General features: G+C 43.2%; 1 protein-coding gene across 8 annotated transcripts in view; it reads right to left on the reverse strand.

The window, feature by feature from the left end:
- Positions 1-15744, reverse strand: part of mapk8ip3 (mitogen-activated protein kinase 8 interacting protein 3) — a 68785-nt gene extending 53041 nt beyond the window's left edge. For 7 of the 8 annotated variants that reach the window (XM_036937919.1, XM_036937923.1, XM_036937918.1 and 4 more), the window contains exon 1: positions 14699-15744. In XM_036937919.1, the coding sequence (XP_036793814.1) occupies positions 14699-14998 (300 nt within the window). In that variant the 5' untranslated portion in view covers positions 14999-15744. The remainder of the gene's footprint in view (positions 1-14698) is intronic. The other variant, XM_036937917.1, reaches the window with a different exon arrangement.
- Positions 15745-21814: the final 6070 nt, after the last annotated feature.

The following is a 21814-nucleotide window of genomic DNA, read 5'->3' on the forward strand; positions in this document are numbered from 1 at the left end:
TGATGACAACACCACCCCAATGGGTGTCGCTGGGCAGCATCAATGTCGTGCTCTTATTCTTTTCACTTTGCTTGGATAGGTAGATTGCTGTTATAACTTGATGACCCTTCACATACCTAACAATTTCCTTGTCTCTCATGTAGAGTGTATCCATTGTTTTCAGTGATGTATCCATTGTTTTCATGATGTCCCTGAGGAGCATATTCAATGCATGAGCAGCACGGGTGTGATGTGAGGGTAGGACTCCTCCACTTTAGACCAAGCAGCCTTCATGTTCGCAGCATTGTCTGTCACAAGTTCAAATACCTTCAAATACCTTTCTGTGGTCCAAGGTCATTGATGACTGCCTTCAGCTCATCTGCAATGTAGAGACCGGTGTGTCTGTTGTCCCTTGTGTCTGTGCTTTTGTAGAATACTGGTTGAGGGGTGGCGATGATGTAGTTAATTATTCCTTGCACACGAACATTCGACAACCCATCTGAGATGATTGCAATAGTCTGCTTTCTCTATGATTTGCTTGACCTTCACTTGAACTCTGTTGAACTCTGCATCCAGCAAATGAGTAGATAAAGCATGTCTGGTTGGATGGGTGTATGCTGGGCAAAGAACATTCAGAAAACTCTTCCAATACACATTACTTGTGAGCATCAGAGGTGACCCGTTGCATACACAGCTTGAGCAAGACATTCATCAGCATTTTTCTGACTATGTTCCTCCATTGAGTCAAAAAACCTTCTGATTCCAGGAGGACCATGAACTGTTGCTATCGATAAGGTGTCTGATTCATCATTTTCACCTCGAAACGAAGTAGAGGGACTTTTGTCAGAGATTGCTTGTTGTGAGCACTGAAGGAACTTTATGCACGTGGCCAGATGATTCTGCATCTTTGTTACATTCTTCACATATGATTTGGCACAGTATTTGCAAATGTACACAGCTTTTCCTTCTACATTAGCTGCAGTGAAATATCTCCACACATCAGATAGTGCCCGTGGCATTTTCCTGTAAAGAATAGAAAAAAAGGAGAAAAAAACAAACAAAATACAATTCCATGTACAGATAAATATTTAAGGAGTCAGATTAAACAACTCCTTTGTAAGATAAATGTTTTAAAATGAAACATGTATGGAAACAGGTGAATTAACTCTCCTCAGTTAGCAGGCTCAAGCAAGCTAAAACCCACATGGTAGCAAAAACTAACTAGCAGAAATTGTTAACAAGTTAGAAATGATTTAAACACACGTTGCTGTAGGCTACTACTTACTAGTTAACAAAAAACATGTATGTCATACAAAATATATTCACACCACCCAGTATTGTAATCAAAACCTCCCGGAAAGCATGTAGTCCTTGACTCAGACAGTGTAGTAGTGTGGGCTCAATAGCATCTCATTAGTGTGCAAGATCTTGAGAATCAGCTGTACAGGTGATGGAAGAGTGCACTGCACATGTGATGGAAAAATGCACTGTGCGTGCAGAGGGTTGCAATATAGTTTTTATAGATAGTTTATCCAAAATATGTGTGTATCCCACAAAAAAGGTTCACAGTTATAAGCTAACTTTGATGAATTTAAGCAAAATTCACGGACTTAACTTCCCATTAAAATGTCCAACCTTTTGCAACCCTACTTGGGAGTATAGCTAGATGTTACACTGTCCTTCTCTCAGCACATATCAAAGCTGCAGGCTAAAGTTAAATCTAGACTTGGTTTCCTCTATCGTAAATCACTCCCCTTTCACCCCAGCTGCCAAACTAACCCTGATTCAGATGACCATCCTACCCATGCTAGATGACGGAGACATAATTTATAGAACGGCAGGTAAGGGGGCTCTCGAGAGGCTAGATGTTCTTTACCATTCGGCCATCGGATTTGCCACCAATGCTCCTTATAGGACACATTACTGCACTCTATACTCTTCTGTAAACTGGCCATCTCTGTATACCCGTCGCAAGACCCACTGGTTGATGCTTATTTATAAAATCCTCTTAGGCCTCACTCCCCCCTATCTGAGACATCTACTGCAGCCCTCATCCTCCACATACAACACCCGTTCTGCCAGTCACATTCTGTTAAAGGTCCCCAAAGCACACACATCCCTGGGGTCGCTTGTCTTTTCAGTTCGCTGCAGCTAGCGACTGGAACGAGTTTCAACAATCACTCAAACTGGACAGTTTCATATCCATCTCTTCATTCAAAGGCTCAATCATGGACACTCTTACTGACAGTTGTGGCTGCTTTGCGCGATGTATTGTTGTCTCTACCTTGCCCTTTGTGTGGTTGTCTGTGCCTAATAATGTTTGTACCATGTTTTGTTCTGCTACCATGCTGTGCTGTCATGTGTTGCTGCCTTGCTATGTTGTTGTCTTAGGTCTCTCTTTATGTAGTGTTGTGTTGTCTCTGTTGTCATGATGTGTGTTTTGTCCTATATTTATATGTTATAAAAAATCAAATAATCCCAGCCCTTGTCCCCACAGGAGGCCTTTTGCCTTTTGGTAGGCTGTCATTGTAAACAAGTATTTGTTCTTAACTGACTTGCCTAGTTAAATAAAGGTTAAATAAATTAAATAAATATTGCACAGTATGAAATGTCTCTCATAAAATAGCAATGTCATCAATAAGGACTTTTTATTTTTCAATGCCGCTTTCTGCGTCTGTCATGGTCAGGGAAAAAACCTCCACCTATTTCTGAAGCTAGAGGATAGATGGGTAAAATGAACTGCTAGTATTGTTTTGGACAGGGTGAGTCACAGAGAGATGTGTCTAACCTGTCATCTCCAATCACAAAAACCAGGGTCATGTTCAGTAGGGCGCAAAACGTAAAAACATTAATGCTGCTGTTTTGCCTGTGGCTATGGAGCCCTGACCTGTTCACCGGATGTGCCTCTCTCTCTAAAAGCCAACTGACATTTATTCCTGAGGTGCTGACCCGTTGCACCCACTGTGATTATTATTTGACCCTGCTGGTCATCTATGAACGTTTGAACATCTTGAAGAACAATTGGGCCTTATTTGTCATGTATTCTTATAATCTCCACCCGGCACAGCCAGAAGAGGACTGGCCACCCCTCAGTGCCTAGTTCCTCTCTAGGTTTCTTCCTAGGTTCCTGCATGTCTAGAGAGTTTTTCCTAGCCACCGTGCTTCTACATTTATTTATTTTTTACCTTTATTTTACTAGGCAAATTCTTATTATCAATTATCAATGACGGAACAGTGGGTTGCCTGCTCTGTTCAGGGGCAGAACGACAGATTTGTACCTTGTCAGCTCGGGGATTCGAACTTGCAACCTTTCGGTTACTAGTCCAACGCTCTAGGCTAGGCTACCCTGCCGCCGTACATCGGCATTAATTTGCTCTTTGGGGTTTTAGGCTGGGTTTCTGTAAAAGCACTTTGTGACATCTGCTGATGTAAAAAAGGCTTTATAAATAAATGTGAATAAATGTGATTTAGAAACATGAAAATTAGCATTATTTTTGTGACACGTTTATGTATTAGCATATCTCCTCCATTTCAAAGCGTTTTGTCCCATGTCGTGCCAACTGAACCAGACCCTGCTCTCCTCTCTCTCTATACAGAAAGAAGAAAACGAACAGAAACTAACACAGATGCCTGGCCTGCCAGCCTTCCTTCCAAGGGCTCTCTCTGCAGCCTGCAGGGATTTATAAAGCCTTGCACAATGGGCCGGCCGGGCTGCAGTCTTACGACTGTAATCCCCCGACTGCAGCGAGGCCCTGCTCGCTGCTAGAGATATGCTCTACCATCGCCTGGCTGACCTCAAATAACAGGATCCGGGAACATGGGGAGGCAAACCTGCCAAAGTTAGGGACAGGGACATATGTCCATTTGCTCACCCAGTACGTCCCTAAAAATGCTCCTGTTATAAGTCTACGGCAGCCTTATTCATGGAGCCTGTCCACTGCCATTTTCCTACAAATGCCCGGCGTTGCCCCCTGACTAGAGGTCGACCGATTAATCAGAATGGCCGATTAATTAGGGCCGATTTTAAGTTTTCATAACAATCGGAAATCGGTATTTTTGTGCGCCGATTTCCGATTAATATTATTTTGTATTTAAAAACAAAATGTTTTAATACCTTTTATTTAAGTAGGCAAGTCAGTTAAGAACACATTCTTATTTTCAATGACTAGGAACTGTGGGTTAACTGCCAGGGGTTTCAATCTTGCAACCGCACAGTTAACTAGTCCAACGCTCTAACCATTGCACTCCACGAGTAGCCTGCCTGTTACGCGAATGCAGTAGAAGCCAAGGTAAATTGCTAGCTAGCATTAACTTATCTTATAAAAATCAATCAATCATAATCACTAGTTAAAACTACTAATCCAGTTTAGCAGGCAATATTAACCTGGTGAAATTGTGTAATTTCTCTTGCGTTCATTGCACGCATAGTCAGGGTATAATGCAACAGTTTGGGCTGACTGGCTCATTGCGTTCTAATTTTCCAGAATTGTACGTAATTATGACATAGATTGAAGGTTGTGCAATGTAACAAGAAAATTTTGACTTAGGGATGCCACCCATTAGATAAAATACCGAACGGTTCCGTATTTCACTGTGTGTTATTTCTGTGTGTTATTATGTTATAATTAAGTCTGATTTGATAGAGCAGTCTGACTGAGCAGCAGCAGGCCCGTAATCATTCATTCAAACAGCACTTTTGCGCGTTTTGCCAGCAGCTCTTCGCAAGCACAGCGCTGTTTATGACTTCAAGCCTATCAGCCAAATGGCTGGTGTAACCAATGTGAAATGGCTAGCTAGTTAGCTGGGTGTGCGCTAATACTGTTTCAAACCTCACTCGCTTTTAGATTTGGAGTAGTTATTCCCCTCGCACTGCAAGGGCCGCGGCTTTTATGGAGCGATGGGTAACGATGCTTCGAGTGTGGCTGTTGTCGATGTGTTCCTGGTTCGAGCCCAGGTAGGAGCGAGGAGGGGGACGGAAGCTATACTGTTACACTGGCAATACTATAGTGCCTATAAGAACATCCAATAGTCAAAGGTATATGAAATACAAATGGTATAGAGAGAAATAGTCCTATAAATACTATATTAACTACAACCTAAAACCTCTTACCTTGGAATATTGAAGTCTCGTGTTAAAAGGAACCACCAACTTTCATATGTTCTCATGTTCTGAGCAAGGAACTTAAACGTTAGCTTTTTTACATGGCACATATTTTACATGGCACATATTACTTTCTTCTCCAACACTTTGTTTTTGCATTATTTAAACCAAATTGAACATGTTTCATTATTTATTTGAGGCTAAATTGATTTATTGATGTTTTATATTAAGTTAAAATAAGTGTTAATTCAGTATTGTTGTAATTGTCATTATTACAAATAAAAAAAGCGGCCGATTAATCGGTACGATTATCGGCGTTGAAAAATCATAATCGGTCGACCTCTACCCCTGACCTCAACGAATAGACAACCCCACCCCATCTCACCTCATCTCCTTATTCCCTACATAGTGCTCAACTTTTGACCGGGGCCCATGGTGCACTATAGGGAACCGGGAACATGGGTCCCATTTGGGACACAACTCCATTCTCACCAGTTGACCAAAGCAAGGCAACATCATGAGAAAACAGTAGCATCATGCTGCAGTCTGGCTTCACACACACACACTCCGCCTTGCCACACTATACTATTACACCCCGGGCAACTGTCCTGCTGACCCTCCTGCTCTTCAAACGCCCTCCCCAGGACACTGCTTGCCCCTGTGCACCCTTCCTCCCCAGCCAGACCCAGCAACCCAGCCAGCTCTCAGCAGCATCCACAGCTAGATGCAGCCAAAACAATAACAGGCCCTCTTATTAATCAAAATAAATGAATTGAAGCTCCGCGCAGTAGGATGGTGCATTTATATTCTGATAGAACATACTGTATTTCAATCAATAAATCAAATTGTATATTGTTCTTTCAAAACAACATTTTGTCACAAAGTGCTTTATAGCATATAGCATATTGGTATCAACATGTTGAGGTCTCAAACTATCAGGAATCAAACAATAAACATTCATGGTCCTTTGAACATATTTATCTACATTTCAGCCTTAGAGTGACGGTGGTTGTCAATTACACTCCTTCGTGGATACAATGGAGACTCAGGGAGGAATCATAGGACATGTTGTTGCCTTTATTTATCAGTGGGTCTATCTAAATCTGGGTCCAAAATGGTACCCTATCCTCTATATAGTGCACTATATTTGACTACCTATGGGCCCTGGTCAAAACTAGTGCACTATAAAGTAGATGTTGACCGATTAATCGGAATGGCCGATTAATTAGGGCCGATTTCAAGTTTTCATAACAATCGTAAATCTGTATTTTTTTTTATACACCTTTATTTAATCTTTATTTAACTAGGCAAGTCAGTTAAGAACACATTCTTATTTTCAATGACGGCCTAGGAACGGTGGGTTAACTGCCTCGTTCAGGGGCAGAACGACAGATTTTTACCTTGTCAGCTCGGGGGAATCAATCTTGCAACCTTACAGTTAACTAGTCCAACGCTCTAACCACCTGCCTCTCATTGCACTCCACAGGGAGACTGCCTGTTACGCGAATGCTGTAAGCCAAGGAAAGATGCTAGCTAGCATTAAACTTATCTTATAAAAAACAATCAATAAATCAATCATAATCACTAGTTAACTGCACATGGTTGTGTCCTGCGTTGCATATAATCGATGCGGTGCGTATCGTTGCTCCAATGTGTACCTAACCATAAACATCAATGCGTTTCTTAAAATCAATATACAGAAGTATATATTTTTAAACCTGCATATTTAGCTAAAATAAATCCAGGTTAGCAGGCAATATTAACCAGGTGAAGTTGTGTCACTGCTCTTGCGTTCATTGCACGCAGTGTCAGTGTATATGCAACAGTTTGGGCCTCCTAATTTGCCAGAATTTTACGTAATTATGACATAACATTGAAGGTTGTGCAATGTAACAGGAATATTTAGACTTATGGATGCCACCCGTTAGATAAAATACAGAACGGTTCCGTATTTCACTGAAAGAATAAACGTCTTGTTTTCGAGATGATAGTTTCCGGATTCGACCGTATTAATGACCTAAGGCTCGTATTTCTGTGTGTTATCATGTTATAACTAAGTCTATGATTTGAGAGCAGTCTGACTGAGTGGTGGTAGGCAGCAGCAGGCTCGTAAGCATTCATTCAAACAGCACTGTCGTGCGTTTGCCAGCAGCTGTTTATGACTTCAAGCCTATCAACTCCCAAGGTTAGGCTCGTGTAACCGATGTGAAATTGCTAGCTAGTTAGCGGGGTGCGCGCTAATAGCGTTTCAAACGTCACAAGAGCTGAGACTTGGAGTGGTTGTTCCCCTTGCTCTGCGAGGAGAGGGACGGAAGCTATACTGTTACACTGGCAATACTAAAGTGCCTATAAGAACATCCAATAGTCAAAGGTTAATGAAATACAAATGGTAGAGAGAAATTGTCCTATAATAACTACAACCTAAAACTTCTTACCTGGGAATATTGAAGACTCATGTTAAAAGGAACCACCAGCTTTCATATGTTCTCATGTTCTGAGCAAGGAACTTAAACATTAGCATTTTAACATGGCACATATTGCACTTTTACTTTCTTCTCCAACACTTGGTTTTGCATTATTTAAACCAAATTGAAGATGTTTCATTATTTATTTGAGGCTAAATTGATTTTATTGATGTATTATATTAAGTTAAAATAAGTGTTAATTCAGTATTGTTGTAATTGTCATTATTACAAATTCAAAAATTAAAAAACAGCAGATTAATCGGTATCGGATTTTTTTGGTCCTCCAATAATCGGTATCGCCGTTGAAAAATCATAATCGGTCGACCTCTACTAGGGAATAGGGCGCCTTTTGGGTCTGTCTAAAGGCCTTGTAATCTGAGCCTTCACAATCACTTCCAAAGGAAACACATGGCACAGGGAGGAGATTCCAGCCAGGGTGTGGGCTGTTGTTGTTTTTTCTCTAGACTTGGGAAGATGTTCCCTCTATCTCTGTATCTCTCACCATCTCTGTCTCTCATTCTTTCACTCTGTCTGCCTCTTTCTCTCTCTCTCTGGGAAGATGTTCTCTCTCTCCCTCCCTTTGTATTTCTCCATCTCGGTCTTGTTCTTTCGCTCTTTGTCTACCTTTCTCTAACTCCCTCTGTTTCTCCTCTCTATCCCTGTTTTATGGCTTGTATTCCTGCTCATATTCCATCTGTCACTCTCATCCTCTCTTCTCCTCTGTATCACTCTCTCTCTCATCCCCCCTCTCTCTCCTCTCTAACTCTCTCTCTTGTCCTCTCTCCTCCTCTGTATTGCCCCTTCTCTCTCCATCTCTCGCTCTCTGTCATAAGCACAAAATCAGGTTACAGTGCCAATCTCCCTCGGTGTACAATTGATTTCCCATAATGCACCCTGCCCCATCCCCCCACAACGCACCACTCCACTGTCTCAGGCAGTGCCTTAAAACCAATCCCTGGGTCGCATCTAAAACATTTATGTTCGAAATAGCATCTGTGCACTCATATGTTCGGTGCTGTATTCAAAGTTCTAATCCACCACAGCAAATATAGTGTGTTATGGTCTCATTGAAAATGGAGCTCTTGGACTCTGTTCTGAAGGTTATAACTGTGACCTCAACTCTTACCCTTATAACATTGTACAGGTAATGTAATGTGATTATTACTGTTACTTTAGTGTATAGCACACTATTCTGCAGTTCATCATGAAGTCTCTAATTCATATAATACAGTACGAGTTACTCCAAAGGACTTTCACTATATCTTTACAGGTTGTCATTATCATTATTCATTTTGGTTGTATCAAGCACTATTTCATCCAAATACTTATCATATTTTCTGACCGGCACACTTACTAATTCTTACACATGCTATTTTTGTGTCACTTGCTTCAAAAAGCATATAAACAAATCCTCTTTACACTTTCATGATAATCTATTTCAAATGTACGCATTTAATCATGTTCTCTTCTCTCAAATGTAGCAAAAAATTAGACAGAGAAAACCCCATTGTCCCAAATGGCACCATATTCCCTATATAGCCCCATGGGCCCGAGTAAAAAGTAATGCACTAGGCTGGGAATAGGGTGCTATTTGGGACCTTACAATGTGACGTGGTATATGACTGTACACACATCTATGACTAAGCATCATGTGGCATTGGACCTTTATTTTGGGTAAAACCCTGCACAGCTGTCTGCTTATACTGTACTAGAATGTGTCTAGGATAACACCAGCAACAGTCATCAAAATTGTTAAAAGGTTTTAAAAACAATTCTTATAAAACAGTTGGACAATGGATGAAGATACTCCAAACATTTTGAATTTATAGCACATAAAACATTTGACATGAATGGACAAATAACAAATGGAGTTCAAGGATTTTGGTGGGAATTCAGGTATTAAATGTATTGTCAAATGTCACTTTTTTCTTAGAATGCACTCATATATAAATGGTCTAATGGTATCAGGTATTTATTTCATTTTTTGTTTAAAATAAAGATAATTATATGCACCTAATTTCCATAAATGTACATACAGTGCCTTCGGAAAGTATTCAGACCCCTTGACTTTTCCACATTTGTTACGTTACAGCCTTATTCTAAAATGTGTTAAATAATAAAAATCCTCAGCAGTCTACACACAACCCATAAAGACAAAGCAAAAACAGGTTTTTGTAAATGTTTGCAAATGTATAAAAATAAAAGAAATACCTTATTTACATCAGACCTTTTGCTATGAGACTTGAAATTGAGCTCATGTGCATCCTGTTTCAATTGATAATCCTTGAGATGTTATTACAACTTGGAGTTTACTTATGGTAAATTAAATTGATTAGACATGATTTGGAAAGGCACATACCCGTCAATATAAGGGCCCACAGTTGAGAGTGCATGTCAGAGCAAAAACCAAGCCATGAGGTCGAAGGAATTGTCCGTAGAGTTCCGAGACAGGGTTGTGTCGAGGCACAGATCTGGGGAAGAGTACCAAAAAATGTCTGCAGCATTGATGGTCCCCAAGAACAGTGTGGCCTCCATAATTCTTAAAAGGAAGAAGTTTGGAACCACCAATTCTCTTCTTGGTCGCTCGGGCCAAACAGCAATCGGGGTAGAAAGGTCTTGGTCAGGGAGGTGACCAAGAAATCAATGGTAATCTGACAGAGCTCTAGAGTTCCTCCGTGGAGATGAGAGAACCTTCCAGAAGAACAACTATCTCTGCAGCACCACCAATCAGGCCGTTATGGTCGAATAACCAGACGTAAGCCACTTGTCAGTAAAAGGCACATGACATCCCACTTTGAGTTTTCCAAAGGCACCTAAAGACTCTCAGACCATGAGAAACAAGATTCTCTAGTCTGATGAAACCAAGTTGGAACTCTGTCTGAATGCCAAGCATCACATCTGGAGGAAACCAGGCACCATTCCTACGGTGAAGCATGGTGGTGGCAGCATCATGCTGTGGGAGGTTTTTCAGCGGCAGAGACTGGGAGACTAGTCAGGATTGAGGCAAAGATGAATGGAGCAAAGTACAGAGAGATCCTTGATGAAGACCTGCTCCAGAGTGCTCAGGACAGACTGTTTAACACTATTTGACGTGTCAAATAACACTATTTGATGTGTCAAATAAGCTTGTTGACCAATCAGGACCTGAATATGACTGCACGTCACATAATAATGTAACCTGTTGATACATTTTTTACGTAATTATTACACATGGATTTCACTATCAATCGTATTTCATATGTCACAAACAATTCATCGATAAGTATGCTATGATGCTGGTAAAGTTGTCTCGCGCACCTACAGTGCTGGTCATAAAAAAGCTAGTTAATGGATGCGAACAATGTTCTTCCCCAAAAACATAGCAAAACAACATAATATGTTTCAGTAGCTATAGTTAGCTAACTATATAGCTAGGTGTCATTATCTAAAATAACCCTGATTTATAAGACAGTTCTATTTTGATTAATGGTGGTCGGACTCATCTATGTGAAGCTAGATATAGGTTTTTATTCTGGCACCACATGGCCAGGTCTCTGACCTCCTCCATATAGGCTGTCTCGTCTGTGATCAGGCCTACCACTGTTGTGTCGTCTGCAAACTTAATGATGGTGTTGGAGTCGTGCCTGGCCGTGCAGTCGTGGGTGAACAGGGAGTACAGAGCAAGCACCCCTGTGGGGCTCCAGTGTTGAGGATCAGCGTGGCAGATGTGTTGCTACCTACCCTCACCATCACCCGTCAGTAAGTCCAGGATCCAGTTGCAGAGGGAGGTGTTTAGTCCCAGGATCCTTAGCTTAGTGATGAGTTTTGAGGGTACATGGTGTTGAACGCTGAGCTGTAGTCAATGAATAGCATTCTCACATAAGTGTTCCTTTTGTCCAGGTGGGAAAGGGCAGTGAGGAGTGCAATAGAGATTGCATCATCTGTGGATCTGTTTGGGCGGTATGCAAATTGGAGTGGGTCTAGGGTTTCTGGGATAATGATGTTGATGTGAGCCATTACCAACCTTTCAAAGCACTTCATGGCTACGGACGTGAGTGCTACGGGTCTGTAGTCATTTAGGCAGGTTGTCTTAGTGTTCTTGGTCACAGGGACTATGGTGGACTGCTTGAAACATGTTGGTATTACAGACTCAATCAGGGACATGTTGAAAATGTCAGTGAAGACACCTGCCAGTTGGTCAGCACATGCCCGGAGCACATGTCCTGGTAATCCTTCTGGCCCCGCGGCCTTGTGAACGTTGACCTGTTTAAAGGTCTTGCTCACATCGGCTATGGAGAGCATTATCACAGTTGTCCGGAACCGCTGGTGCAATCATGCATGCTTCAATGTTGCTTGCCTCAAAGTCTGTATAAAAGGCATTGAGCCCATCTGGCGTCACTGGGCAGCTAGCGGCTGGGTTTCCCTTTGTAGTCCGTAATAGTTTACAAGACAACTTGTAATTGTGAAAAGTCCAGTTTCATTTCAGGCATATTGTTGTCAATTAAAAGTCTGTGTCAAATACAATTATTTTATTGAATAAAATGGAATGAAATATAGTACATTCACGTCAGCATCACAACACCCCAGCTTTGCAGGAATCCTTCAGCAAACACACAAGCACACTGAACTGATCACAAACTTGGCCCAGGCACAATGCAGGCACTAGGCTATTCAAAAGCCCCTATCCTCATTGAACCACCACTGATGATGCTACATAGATAAGCCTTTCCACTGTCTCTGATCTGCTGTGTTTATATGGATGGGCCATTAGTCCAGATATGAGTACTCACTGCATGCAATCGGTGACAGACTGACCAGGTGAAAACAGGTGAAAGCTATAATCCTTTACTGATGTGACTTGCTAAATCCACTTCAATCAGTATCGATGAAGAGGAGGAGACAGGTTAAAGAAAGATTTTTAACCCTTAAGACAATTGAGACATGGATTGTGTATATGTACAGTCGTGGCCAAAAGTTTTGAGAATGACACAAATATTAATTCCACAAAGTTTGCTGCTTCAGTGTCTAGATATTTTTGTCAGATGTTACTATGGAATACTGAAGTATAATTACAAGCATTTTATAAGTGTCAAAGGCTTTTATTGACAATTACATTAACTTGATGCAAAGAGTCAATATTTGCAGTGTTGACCCTTCTTTTTCAAGACCTCTGCAATCCGCCCTGGCATGCTGTCAATTAACTTCTGGGTCACATGATGGTCCAATCAATGCTTGGAGTTTGTCAGAATTTGTGGGTTTTTGTTTGTCCACCCGCTTCTTGAGGATTGACCACAAGTTCTCAATGGGATTAAGGTCTGGGGAGTTTCCTGGCCATGGACCCAAAATATCGATGTTTTGTTCCCCAAGCCACTTAGTTATCACTTTTGCTTTATGGCAAGTTGCTCCATCATGCTGAAAAAGGCATTGTTGGTCACCAAACTGTTCCTGGATGGTTGGGAGAAGTTGCAATCGGAGGATGTGTTGGTACCATTCTTTATTCATGGCTGTGTTCTCGGGCAAAATTGTTAGTGAGCCCACTCCCTTGGCTGAGAAGCTAACATGAATGGCCTCAGGATGCTTTACTGTTGACATGACACAGGACTGATGGTAGTGCTCAACTTGTCTTCTCCAGACAGGTTTTCCCGGATGCCCCAAACAATCGGAAAGGGGACCCATCAGAGAAAATGACGTTACCCCAGTCCTCAGCAGTCCAATCTCTGATCCTTTTGCAGAATATCAGTCTGTCCCTGATGTTTTTCCTGGAGAGAATTGGCTTCTTTGCTGCCCTTCTTGACACCAGGCCATCCTCCAAAAGTCTTCACCTCACTGTGCATGCAGATGCACTCACACCTGCCTCCTGCCATTCCTGAGCAAGCTCTGTACTGCTGGTGCCCCGATCCCGCAGCTGAATCAACTTTAGGAGACGGTCCTGGAGCTTGCTGGACTTTCTTGGGCGCCCTGAAGTCTTCTTCACAATAATTGAACCACTCTCCTTGAAGTTCTTGATGATAAATGGATGATTTAGGTGCAATCTTACTGGCAGCAATATCCTTGCCTGTGAAGCCCTTTTTGTGCAAAGCAATAATGACGGCACGTGTTTCCTTGCAGGTAACCATGGATGACAAAGGAAGAACAATGATTCCAAGCACCACCCTCCTTTTGATGGGTCCAGTCTGTTATTCGAACTCAATCAGCATGACAGAGTGATCTCCAGCCTTGTCCTCGTCAACACTCACACTTGTGTTAACGAGAGAATCACTGACATGATGTCAGCTGGTCCTTTTGTGGCAGGGCTGAAATGCAGTGGAAATGTTTTTTGGAGATTCAGTTCATTTGCATGGCAAAGAGGGACTTTGCAATTAATTGCAATTCATCTGATCACTCTTCATAACATTCTGGAGTATGTGCAAATTGTCATCATACAAACTGAGGCAGCAGACTTTGTGAATATTAATATTTGTGTCATTCTCAAAACGTTTGGCCACGTTTGTGCCATTCAGAGCATGGGCAAGACAAAATAGTTAGGTTCCTTTGAATGGGGTATGGTAGTAGGTGCCAGGCGCACCGGTTTGTGTCAAGAACTGCAATGCTGCTGTGTTTTTCACGCTCAACAGTTTCCCGTGTGTATCAAGAATAAAAAGAAACACAAAGCGCATCCAGTCAACTTGACACAACTGTGGAAAGCATTAGTCAACATGGGCCAGCATCCCTATGGAATGATTTCAACACCTTGTATAGTCAATGCCTGACAAATTGAGGCTGTTCTGAAGGTAAAAGGGGGAGGGGGGCTGTGCAACTCAATATTAGGAAGTAGTTCCTAATGTTTGGTATACTCAGTGTATATTACATTTGGCCCTATCAGCTCTGGTCAAAAGTAGTGCAGAATATAGGGAATAGGGTGCCATTTGAGACGTATCCCTTGTTATATGGGCCTGGCCAATTAGGCCTAGAAATACATGGCCTACAGAAGGAATGTGATGGGATGTGGGTGTAGCTTATAATGGTTAGGTTTAGGGTTTCATTTTGGTAAAATGGGCATACAGTGGCAATGAAAACTGAACTGCTATTGAAAGTGAATGTATGTGCAGTGATTATTAGTCATAGATATGTCTAGTGATGAAGACACTGGCAGAGTATTTATAAACAAAACAGCCATGGATGGAGTAACCCTCACCTCCTCTGCCTGCTTGCGCAGCGCCTTCTCGCGCTCGTACTGGGTGATGAGCTGCTCGTTGTCCTCCTTCAGCAGCTCGAGCTCCACCTCGTGCTCCTGGTTCTCAGTTAAAACCGAATCCAGATTCTCCAGAACGTTCACCACCAGCGGCATTAGCTCCTTGACCACTTCCTCATCGTAGCTGCTGATGAGGCGCTCGAACTCCCGATAGATGCTGTTGGCCAGGCCCGAGACCCGCTCCGACATAACCGAAACTGAGCCATAGTCGTCCTGATAGACAACCTCGTCGATTTCCATCATCTTGGCAAAATGAGGTCTGGGTCCGATTCCAGATGTGAGATGATGTTGATTAGATAGGCCTAGTTATAAAACACGTTTACCAAGATGAAAGGGAAAATACTACTCATTGAAATTATAATCCGTTCTGATTAATCATCAATAAATATTTCCTGTGTCATTCCATATTCCGAACGATTTCAAAGATTGTTATCATTTGGGTGGTATTTTTGGCAGTTAGGATTATAACCTTGAACTACTAAACTGTATTGAGACATTTTTATTCACAATAAAAAATATATAGGCTATTTACAAGGGGATAGAGAGACCGCCCTCCCGAGCCGACCACCACTGCTGCTGCTGCACCGCAGCCTCGAGGACGGAACGACGCACCCTGCTACTGCCTTCCGCGCGACAGCAACATCCAATTCCGGTAGCAGTCGGTTCAGTCCTTACCGACCTGTGTATCCGCCGTAGTTGAATACATAATGTATGAGAAATAAGTCCTCAACAATACACCTGCCGCTCAGCAGCCGGAGGCATGGCCCCAGCCATTACTGGGAGGATTCGAAATCCGTTGGGAAATAAAAAAAACAATATATAAATAGGTAAAATGAAGAGGATAACGGCGTTCCCTTGTGCTGCCAACACCCAAGCCGCCCCTTAAATCATATTTGATCCGTTTTTTTTCTACCGATGTTGTTCTCGGTGAAGGACGATGCTGTTTCGGAGTCGGTGGCGCTGTGGACTAGTATTCTGCACTAGTATTCTGACAGCAGCACAAACTATAACGTCACTTTCGTATGATACTAGTGAGACCTTCTAAATAAAAGCCCGCATTTCAATACATTTCAATGTGGATAACTCATTCAAATTGTATTCAACTTGAATCAATGGACACTTTTATTGTGCCAACAAGAAAATGCAATAAGTAATTTATAAAAATAAAAAAAATATGGTGAAAAAAATAATTAAGACAAAAAAATGAAAAAAATAGAATGTTGACACTGGTATGTTGAGAATATTGGACTGTAGAGATACCTTTTCTACCAGGTATCCCATGTACCATGTATTGCATTGCAGTGAATGGAGTGGGTGGAGTAAGGAGTCACCAGTACTCATTAAACCAATTGTCCAGCACAAGAGACCCATTTAATTTTGGCAGACTCGATTGAGTAATTCGAATAACATGTATCTGTGTTTTATGAAAGGGGTATTTCTTTAAATATAGACTACACAATAGCTTTCAACATAACAGTATGTGTAAACTTTAAAAATAAAGGCTGGTTAAATATGTAAAATGGTCCATGTATTTTTTCAAAGGTGGTTGCAAGCTGTGAAAAACAGTTGCACTGCACAGCGTTTTAAAAAAAAATCGATATTCCCAAAGTTGAGTATTTCTTTGCAGGGAGACTCTTATAAAACTTTGAAAAAAATCCGGATCATCTGCCAGCATAATATCCTGCTGCTAGGAGAACGGTAATCGGCTCGGAACTCCCTGGCTGTAGATGGATGGAGGTGCCAGCTGACCAATTCTGGCTGACGTCATGCTGTTTACTCTGCAGTTATATTTTTTGACAATTTTTACTTTTGCTCCCATACATTTTCCCAAACACCAATGAGTACTCGTTACATTTTGAATGCCGAGGCAGGACAGAAATTGTCCAATTCATGCACCTATCAATATAACGAATTGTCATCCCTACTGCCTTTGATCCTGTGGACTCACTAAACATACTGCGTTTGTAAATGATGTCTGAGTGTTTGAGTTTACCCTTGTCTGTCTGTAAATAAAATAACAAAAAATAAAATAGTGACATCTAGTTTGCTTAATATAAGGAATTTGATATAGAGCATTTACTTTTACTTTGTACTTTTACTCAAAAGTACAAGCTAGCAGTAATCATCATGAATCAAGTCGACCATCTCCTTGTCATATGAAGATATATAATAAAGAGAAATTATAGATAAAATGTATCGGTGTTCATCGGCCATTGGACATTATACAACAAGTTGGAAATCGCAAATTCAACAATTAATGGTTTGGAAGGAATCAGTGGCTGACTGCAAGCATTGCAAAGCAATCACTAGCCTGCTATTCAGTGGAGTAGGTGTGTGGTCCCAAGTCTGGGTTGAAGAGTCTCTTTTCCAAGCTTAAAAGGATACACATTTAACATTGGCCATGGTGTCAATACAGCATGACTTCTGACAAACTCAAACAACTGGAAAATACATTTTCAACTGCCATCCAACACCGAATTGCAAGTCGGGAGCTCCGACCTGAAGGTCACTGATGTCATCATGATTCAACATTGTTTTTTACGAGTTTCCAGTTGACCTCAAAGCACCATAAATCCAGAGAATGCCAGACTTTGATGACAATGTTTGATGACAAAATTTGCCCACGAAGGAAAGTCATTCCACCTTCCTGTTCAAGTGAGCACAGCACAACAAGGTGAGTCCAAAAATGTATTGTATGCTGTTGCATAAATTATGTAATATACCAGGGAGATACGTATACTGTAGCTAAGAAAGTAATACTAAGTGTATGTTGTGTAAGCTAAGTAAGCTGTTAGTAGCCCATGGTCCTCACCCCAATAATTTGGTCCCGTTTCCCCTCCTAATTTCGCCTACTGTTCTGACTTGGTGGTGCACATGTAGCCTGTTTTAGAGAAATGTAATTATTGAATATTGTAAGAGCTTTCATTGTTTGCTTATATGCCCCCTTTATTTATCCTATAGTTTTGACTTTGTGTACAGGGAGAATACTGTAAGAATGGACCATGTTTTGAGTTTTGTTGCTGTACATTTCAAAATTGCTGAACAAATAGTTATATTGACTACGTCCATCTGAGCTCGCTCATTAATATCTTAATTACATTTACGGATTGCCTCTTATCCACTCGTCATCCCCTTATGCCATAGTTTGAACATCTCAATAGTCAGTAGAACCACATTTGTTTAAGCAAGTCACCCATATCAGCTATGATTTTTTTAAAGGCAGTAAATGAGTCTGAAAGAACTGTTTCATTGCCGGACAAAGCTCAGATGATAGCCAGGTGTAGCAGGGGTAAGGGGTTGCCACTGCTGTTGGGACTCTGCTGTTGGGACAGCTTTACAGTGTGTGAGCACCGTTTGTCACTGTTATAGTGCAATTAATGTATTGTTTAGTGTTGTGTTGTGGGTTTGCTGACATGCATCTAAAACATGTTTTATATGATTTACATGCTAAAATCGCCTCTGTTCAATATATTGGTACATTTTTAAGTTAGTACAGGGGGAGGCGGGGGCGCTCCAGTACAGTAGGTGGTGCTAATTCTCAATAACGTTGGATGCTAGCCACCGATAAACCCCACAGAAGAAGGGCCGGTGGCGACAATGGTAGCAAGCTAGCCGTACACTGGTAGGCAGTGACATTAGTTCCCGCCTGTCGGGCACTGTTTTCCCAGAGTTCTGTTAATGACGGCGAGGGCAGGTGTTCGGCAGGGAGTGTGTGATAGCTTAGCCAGCTAGTCCTAAGGAGGACTCTGGTACACAGCAGGCGGGAGACGACAACGTGTGTTAGCGAACTGGCACTGCTGTGCTAGCGGGAGGCAAGGACAACCGGTAGACAGTGTCCTTTGCCCACGCCTGTCAGACACGCTTTACTCCAGTACACAACAGGTGCGAGGCCACTGTGGGACACTGTGTGCTAACTAGCTAACTAGCAAGCTAGCACGTGGTGTCGCTAACTAGCACACGGTGTGGCTAACTAGCAAGCTAGCACACGGTGTCACAGCCTCTGCCTGCTGTCCTACTGGGAGGCGGGGGTGACCAGTCCTTCGCCCACCGCGTGTCGTGAACTGTTTTCCTGCAGTTATGTTAACGACGGGGTGAGGCCAGGTGTTTGGCTGGCAGGAGCGAAAGACACTGTCTACTGGTGTCGCTTCCGCTAGTCAACAAGGAGGACCAGGAGTTGGAACAGATTCAGGGAACAGAACCGAAAACCAGAAAATAATGACATTTTTCAAGAAACATAAGCGGAACCTGGAACAATAGTGATCAATACTGTTCTGGAATTGAACCGATGTTTTAGTAACTCCAGCCATTTTTTTCTAGACACACAAAGAAACAAAACAAAGTGCCTATGCAAAGCCCTCACTCTGTCACTCAGAAACATATTCCAGCATCTGCCTGCAAGCTGAAAATCTTTGCCAATGTGTGTGCATGTTTAGGCTACCTGCCCCTCCCCTCTGAAGCATAGGCTACTGTACTGACATTAGAAGTGTGAGAAGCTGAATAGAGAGATGTTTTATTACCTAGAGAAGAATGGATTCACTTTTTCAGGCCTAGGTATCACGTTTCGTGTTGTATTTATTAACTACAAAAAGGTAAGATGTGTTTTTAATTCTAGTGCCGCTCTGCACACACAAGCTTGTTAGCTTGCTAGCTCAAGCTTGTTAGTTAGCGCAAATGACATTCAAAGTTCCTTCATAGAACCACTCCTCCTAGGCATAATTCTGTGGACCTATTTCAGATAATGCATGACATAACAAGATGAGTAGCTTTTCAAGCCTGCTCCTCAACCCAATCTAGCTCTCTCCCTACCCATAGAATTTTGCGCAATAGGCTACACTTGTCTGTCCATCACTAGCTTACCTGCTCTAACCGAAATTATTTGTGAAGTAATTAATGAGCTAAATGTAAAAAAAAACTGATTTCAGAGGTTAAAAAAGGAACAGAAAGGAACTATATAAAAATAAACTTTTTAGCAAATTAATTGAAAATGAAAAACAGGAACATTTAATTTACATACAGTACCAGTCAAAAGTTTGGACACACCTACTCATTCAATTGTACATTGTAGAATAATAGTGATGACTTCAAAGCTATGAAATAACAAATATGGAATTATGTAGTAACCAAAAACGTGTTAAACAAATCAAAGGTAGCCACCCTTTGCCTTGATGACTGCTTTGCAAACTCTTGGCGTTCTCTCAACCAGCTTCAATTAATTTGTAACAGTTTTCTTCCTGGGAAGGAGAGGAGGACCAAAATGCAGCGTGGTTATTTATAAACATCTTTAATGAAAGATGAAAACGTGAACACTATACAAAATAAGAAAATGTGGAAAAACCGAAACAGTCCTAACTGGTGCAAAACACAGAGACAGGAACAACCACCCACCAAATACCTAAAGAATATGGCTGCCTAAATATGGTTCCCAATCAGAGACAACGATAAACACCTGCCTCTGATTGAGAACCACTCCAGGCAACCATAGACTTACCTAGAACACTCAACTGAACACAACCCCATAGACTACAAAAACCCCTAGACAAAACAAGACACATAAATCACCCATGTCACACCCTGGCCTAACCAACATAATAAAGAAAACACAGAATATTAAGAATACTAAGGCCAGGGCGTGACAGTACCCCCCCCCCCCCCCCCCCTCCCAAAGGCCACACACCTAAACCCATAGGGGAGGGTCTGGGTGGGCGTTTGTCTACGTGGCGGCTCTGGCGCGGGATGTGGACCCCACTCCAACACAGTCTTAGTCCGTTTACTTAGCATCCCTTGAGTGGCGACCCTCGCCGCCGACCTAGGCCTAAGAACCCTAACAGAGGGCCCCACTGGACTGAGGGGCAGCTCCGGACTGAGGGTCAGCTCAGGACTGAGGTAGCTCAGGACTGAGGGGTAGCTCAGGACTGAGGGGTAGGTAGCTCAGGACTGAAAGGTAGCTCAGGACTGAGAGGTAGCTCAGACTGGTTGACGGCTCTGGCAGCTTCTGGCTGAATGGCGGTTCTGGCGGATCCTGGCTGACTGGCGGCTCTGGCGGATCCTGGCTGAATGGCGGCTCTGGCTGATCCTGGCTGACTGGCGGCTCTGGCGGATCCTGGCTGACTGGCGGTTCTGGCGGATCCTGGCTGACTGGCGGCTCTGGCGGATCCTGGCTGACTGGCGGCTCTGGCGGATCCTGGCTGACTGGCGGCTCTGGCGGATCCTGGCTGACTGGCGGCTCTGGCGGATCCTGGCTGAATTGCGGCTCTGGCAGATCCTGGCTGACTGGCGGCTCTGGAAGATCCTGGCTGACTGGCGACTCATGACAGACGGGTGACTCTGGCGGCTCAGGACAGACGGGAGACTCTGGCGGCTCAGGACAGACGGGAGACTCTGGCGGCTCAGGACAGACGGGAGACTCTGGCGGCTCAGGACAGACGGGAGACTCTGGCGGCTCAGGACAGACGGGAGACTCTGGCGGCTCAGGACAAACGGGAGACTCTGGCGGCTCAGGACAGACGGGAGACTCTGGCGGCTCAGGACAGACGGGAGACTCTGGCGGCTCAGGACAGACGGCAGACTCTGGCGGCTCAGGACAGACGGCAGACTCTGGCGGCTCAGGACAGACGGGAGACTCTGGCGGCTCAGGACAGACGGGAGACTCTGGCGGCTCAGGACAGACGGGAGACTCTGGCGGCTCAGGACAGACGGGAGACTCTGGCGGCTCAGGACAGACGGGAGACTCTGGCGGCTCTGGACAGACGGGAGACTCTGGCGGCTCTGGACAGACGGGAGACTCTGGCGGCTCTGGACAGACGGGAGACTCTGCTAGCGCTGGAGAGGAGGAAGGCTCTGGCAGTGCTGGACAGACAAGATGCACTGTAGGCCTGGCGCGTGGTGCCGGCACTGGTGGTACTGGGCCGAGGACACGCACCTCAGGGCGAGTGCATGGAGCTGCCACCGGAGTTCTGATGCGTGGAAGTGGTACTGGATAGACCGGACCGTGCAGGCGCACTGGAGCTCTTGAGCACCGAGCCTGCCCAACCTTACCTGGTTGAATGCTCCCGGTCGCCC

This window comes from Oncorhynchus mykiss, chromosome 12 (genome assembly GCF_013265735.2).
Source record: "Oncorhynchus mykiss isolate Arlee chromosome 12, USDA_OmykA_1.1, whole genome shotgun sequence".
NCBI lineage: Eukaryota > Metazoa > Chordata > Actinopteri > Salmoniformes > Salmonidae > Oncorhynchus > Oncorhynchus mykiss.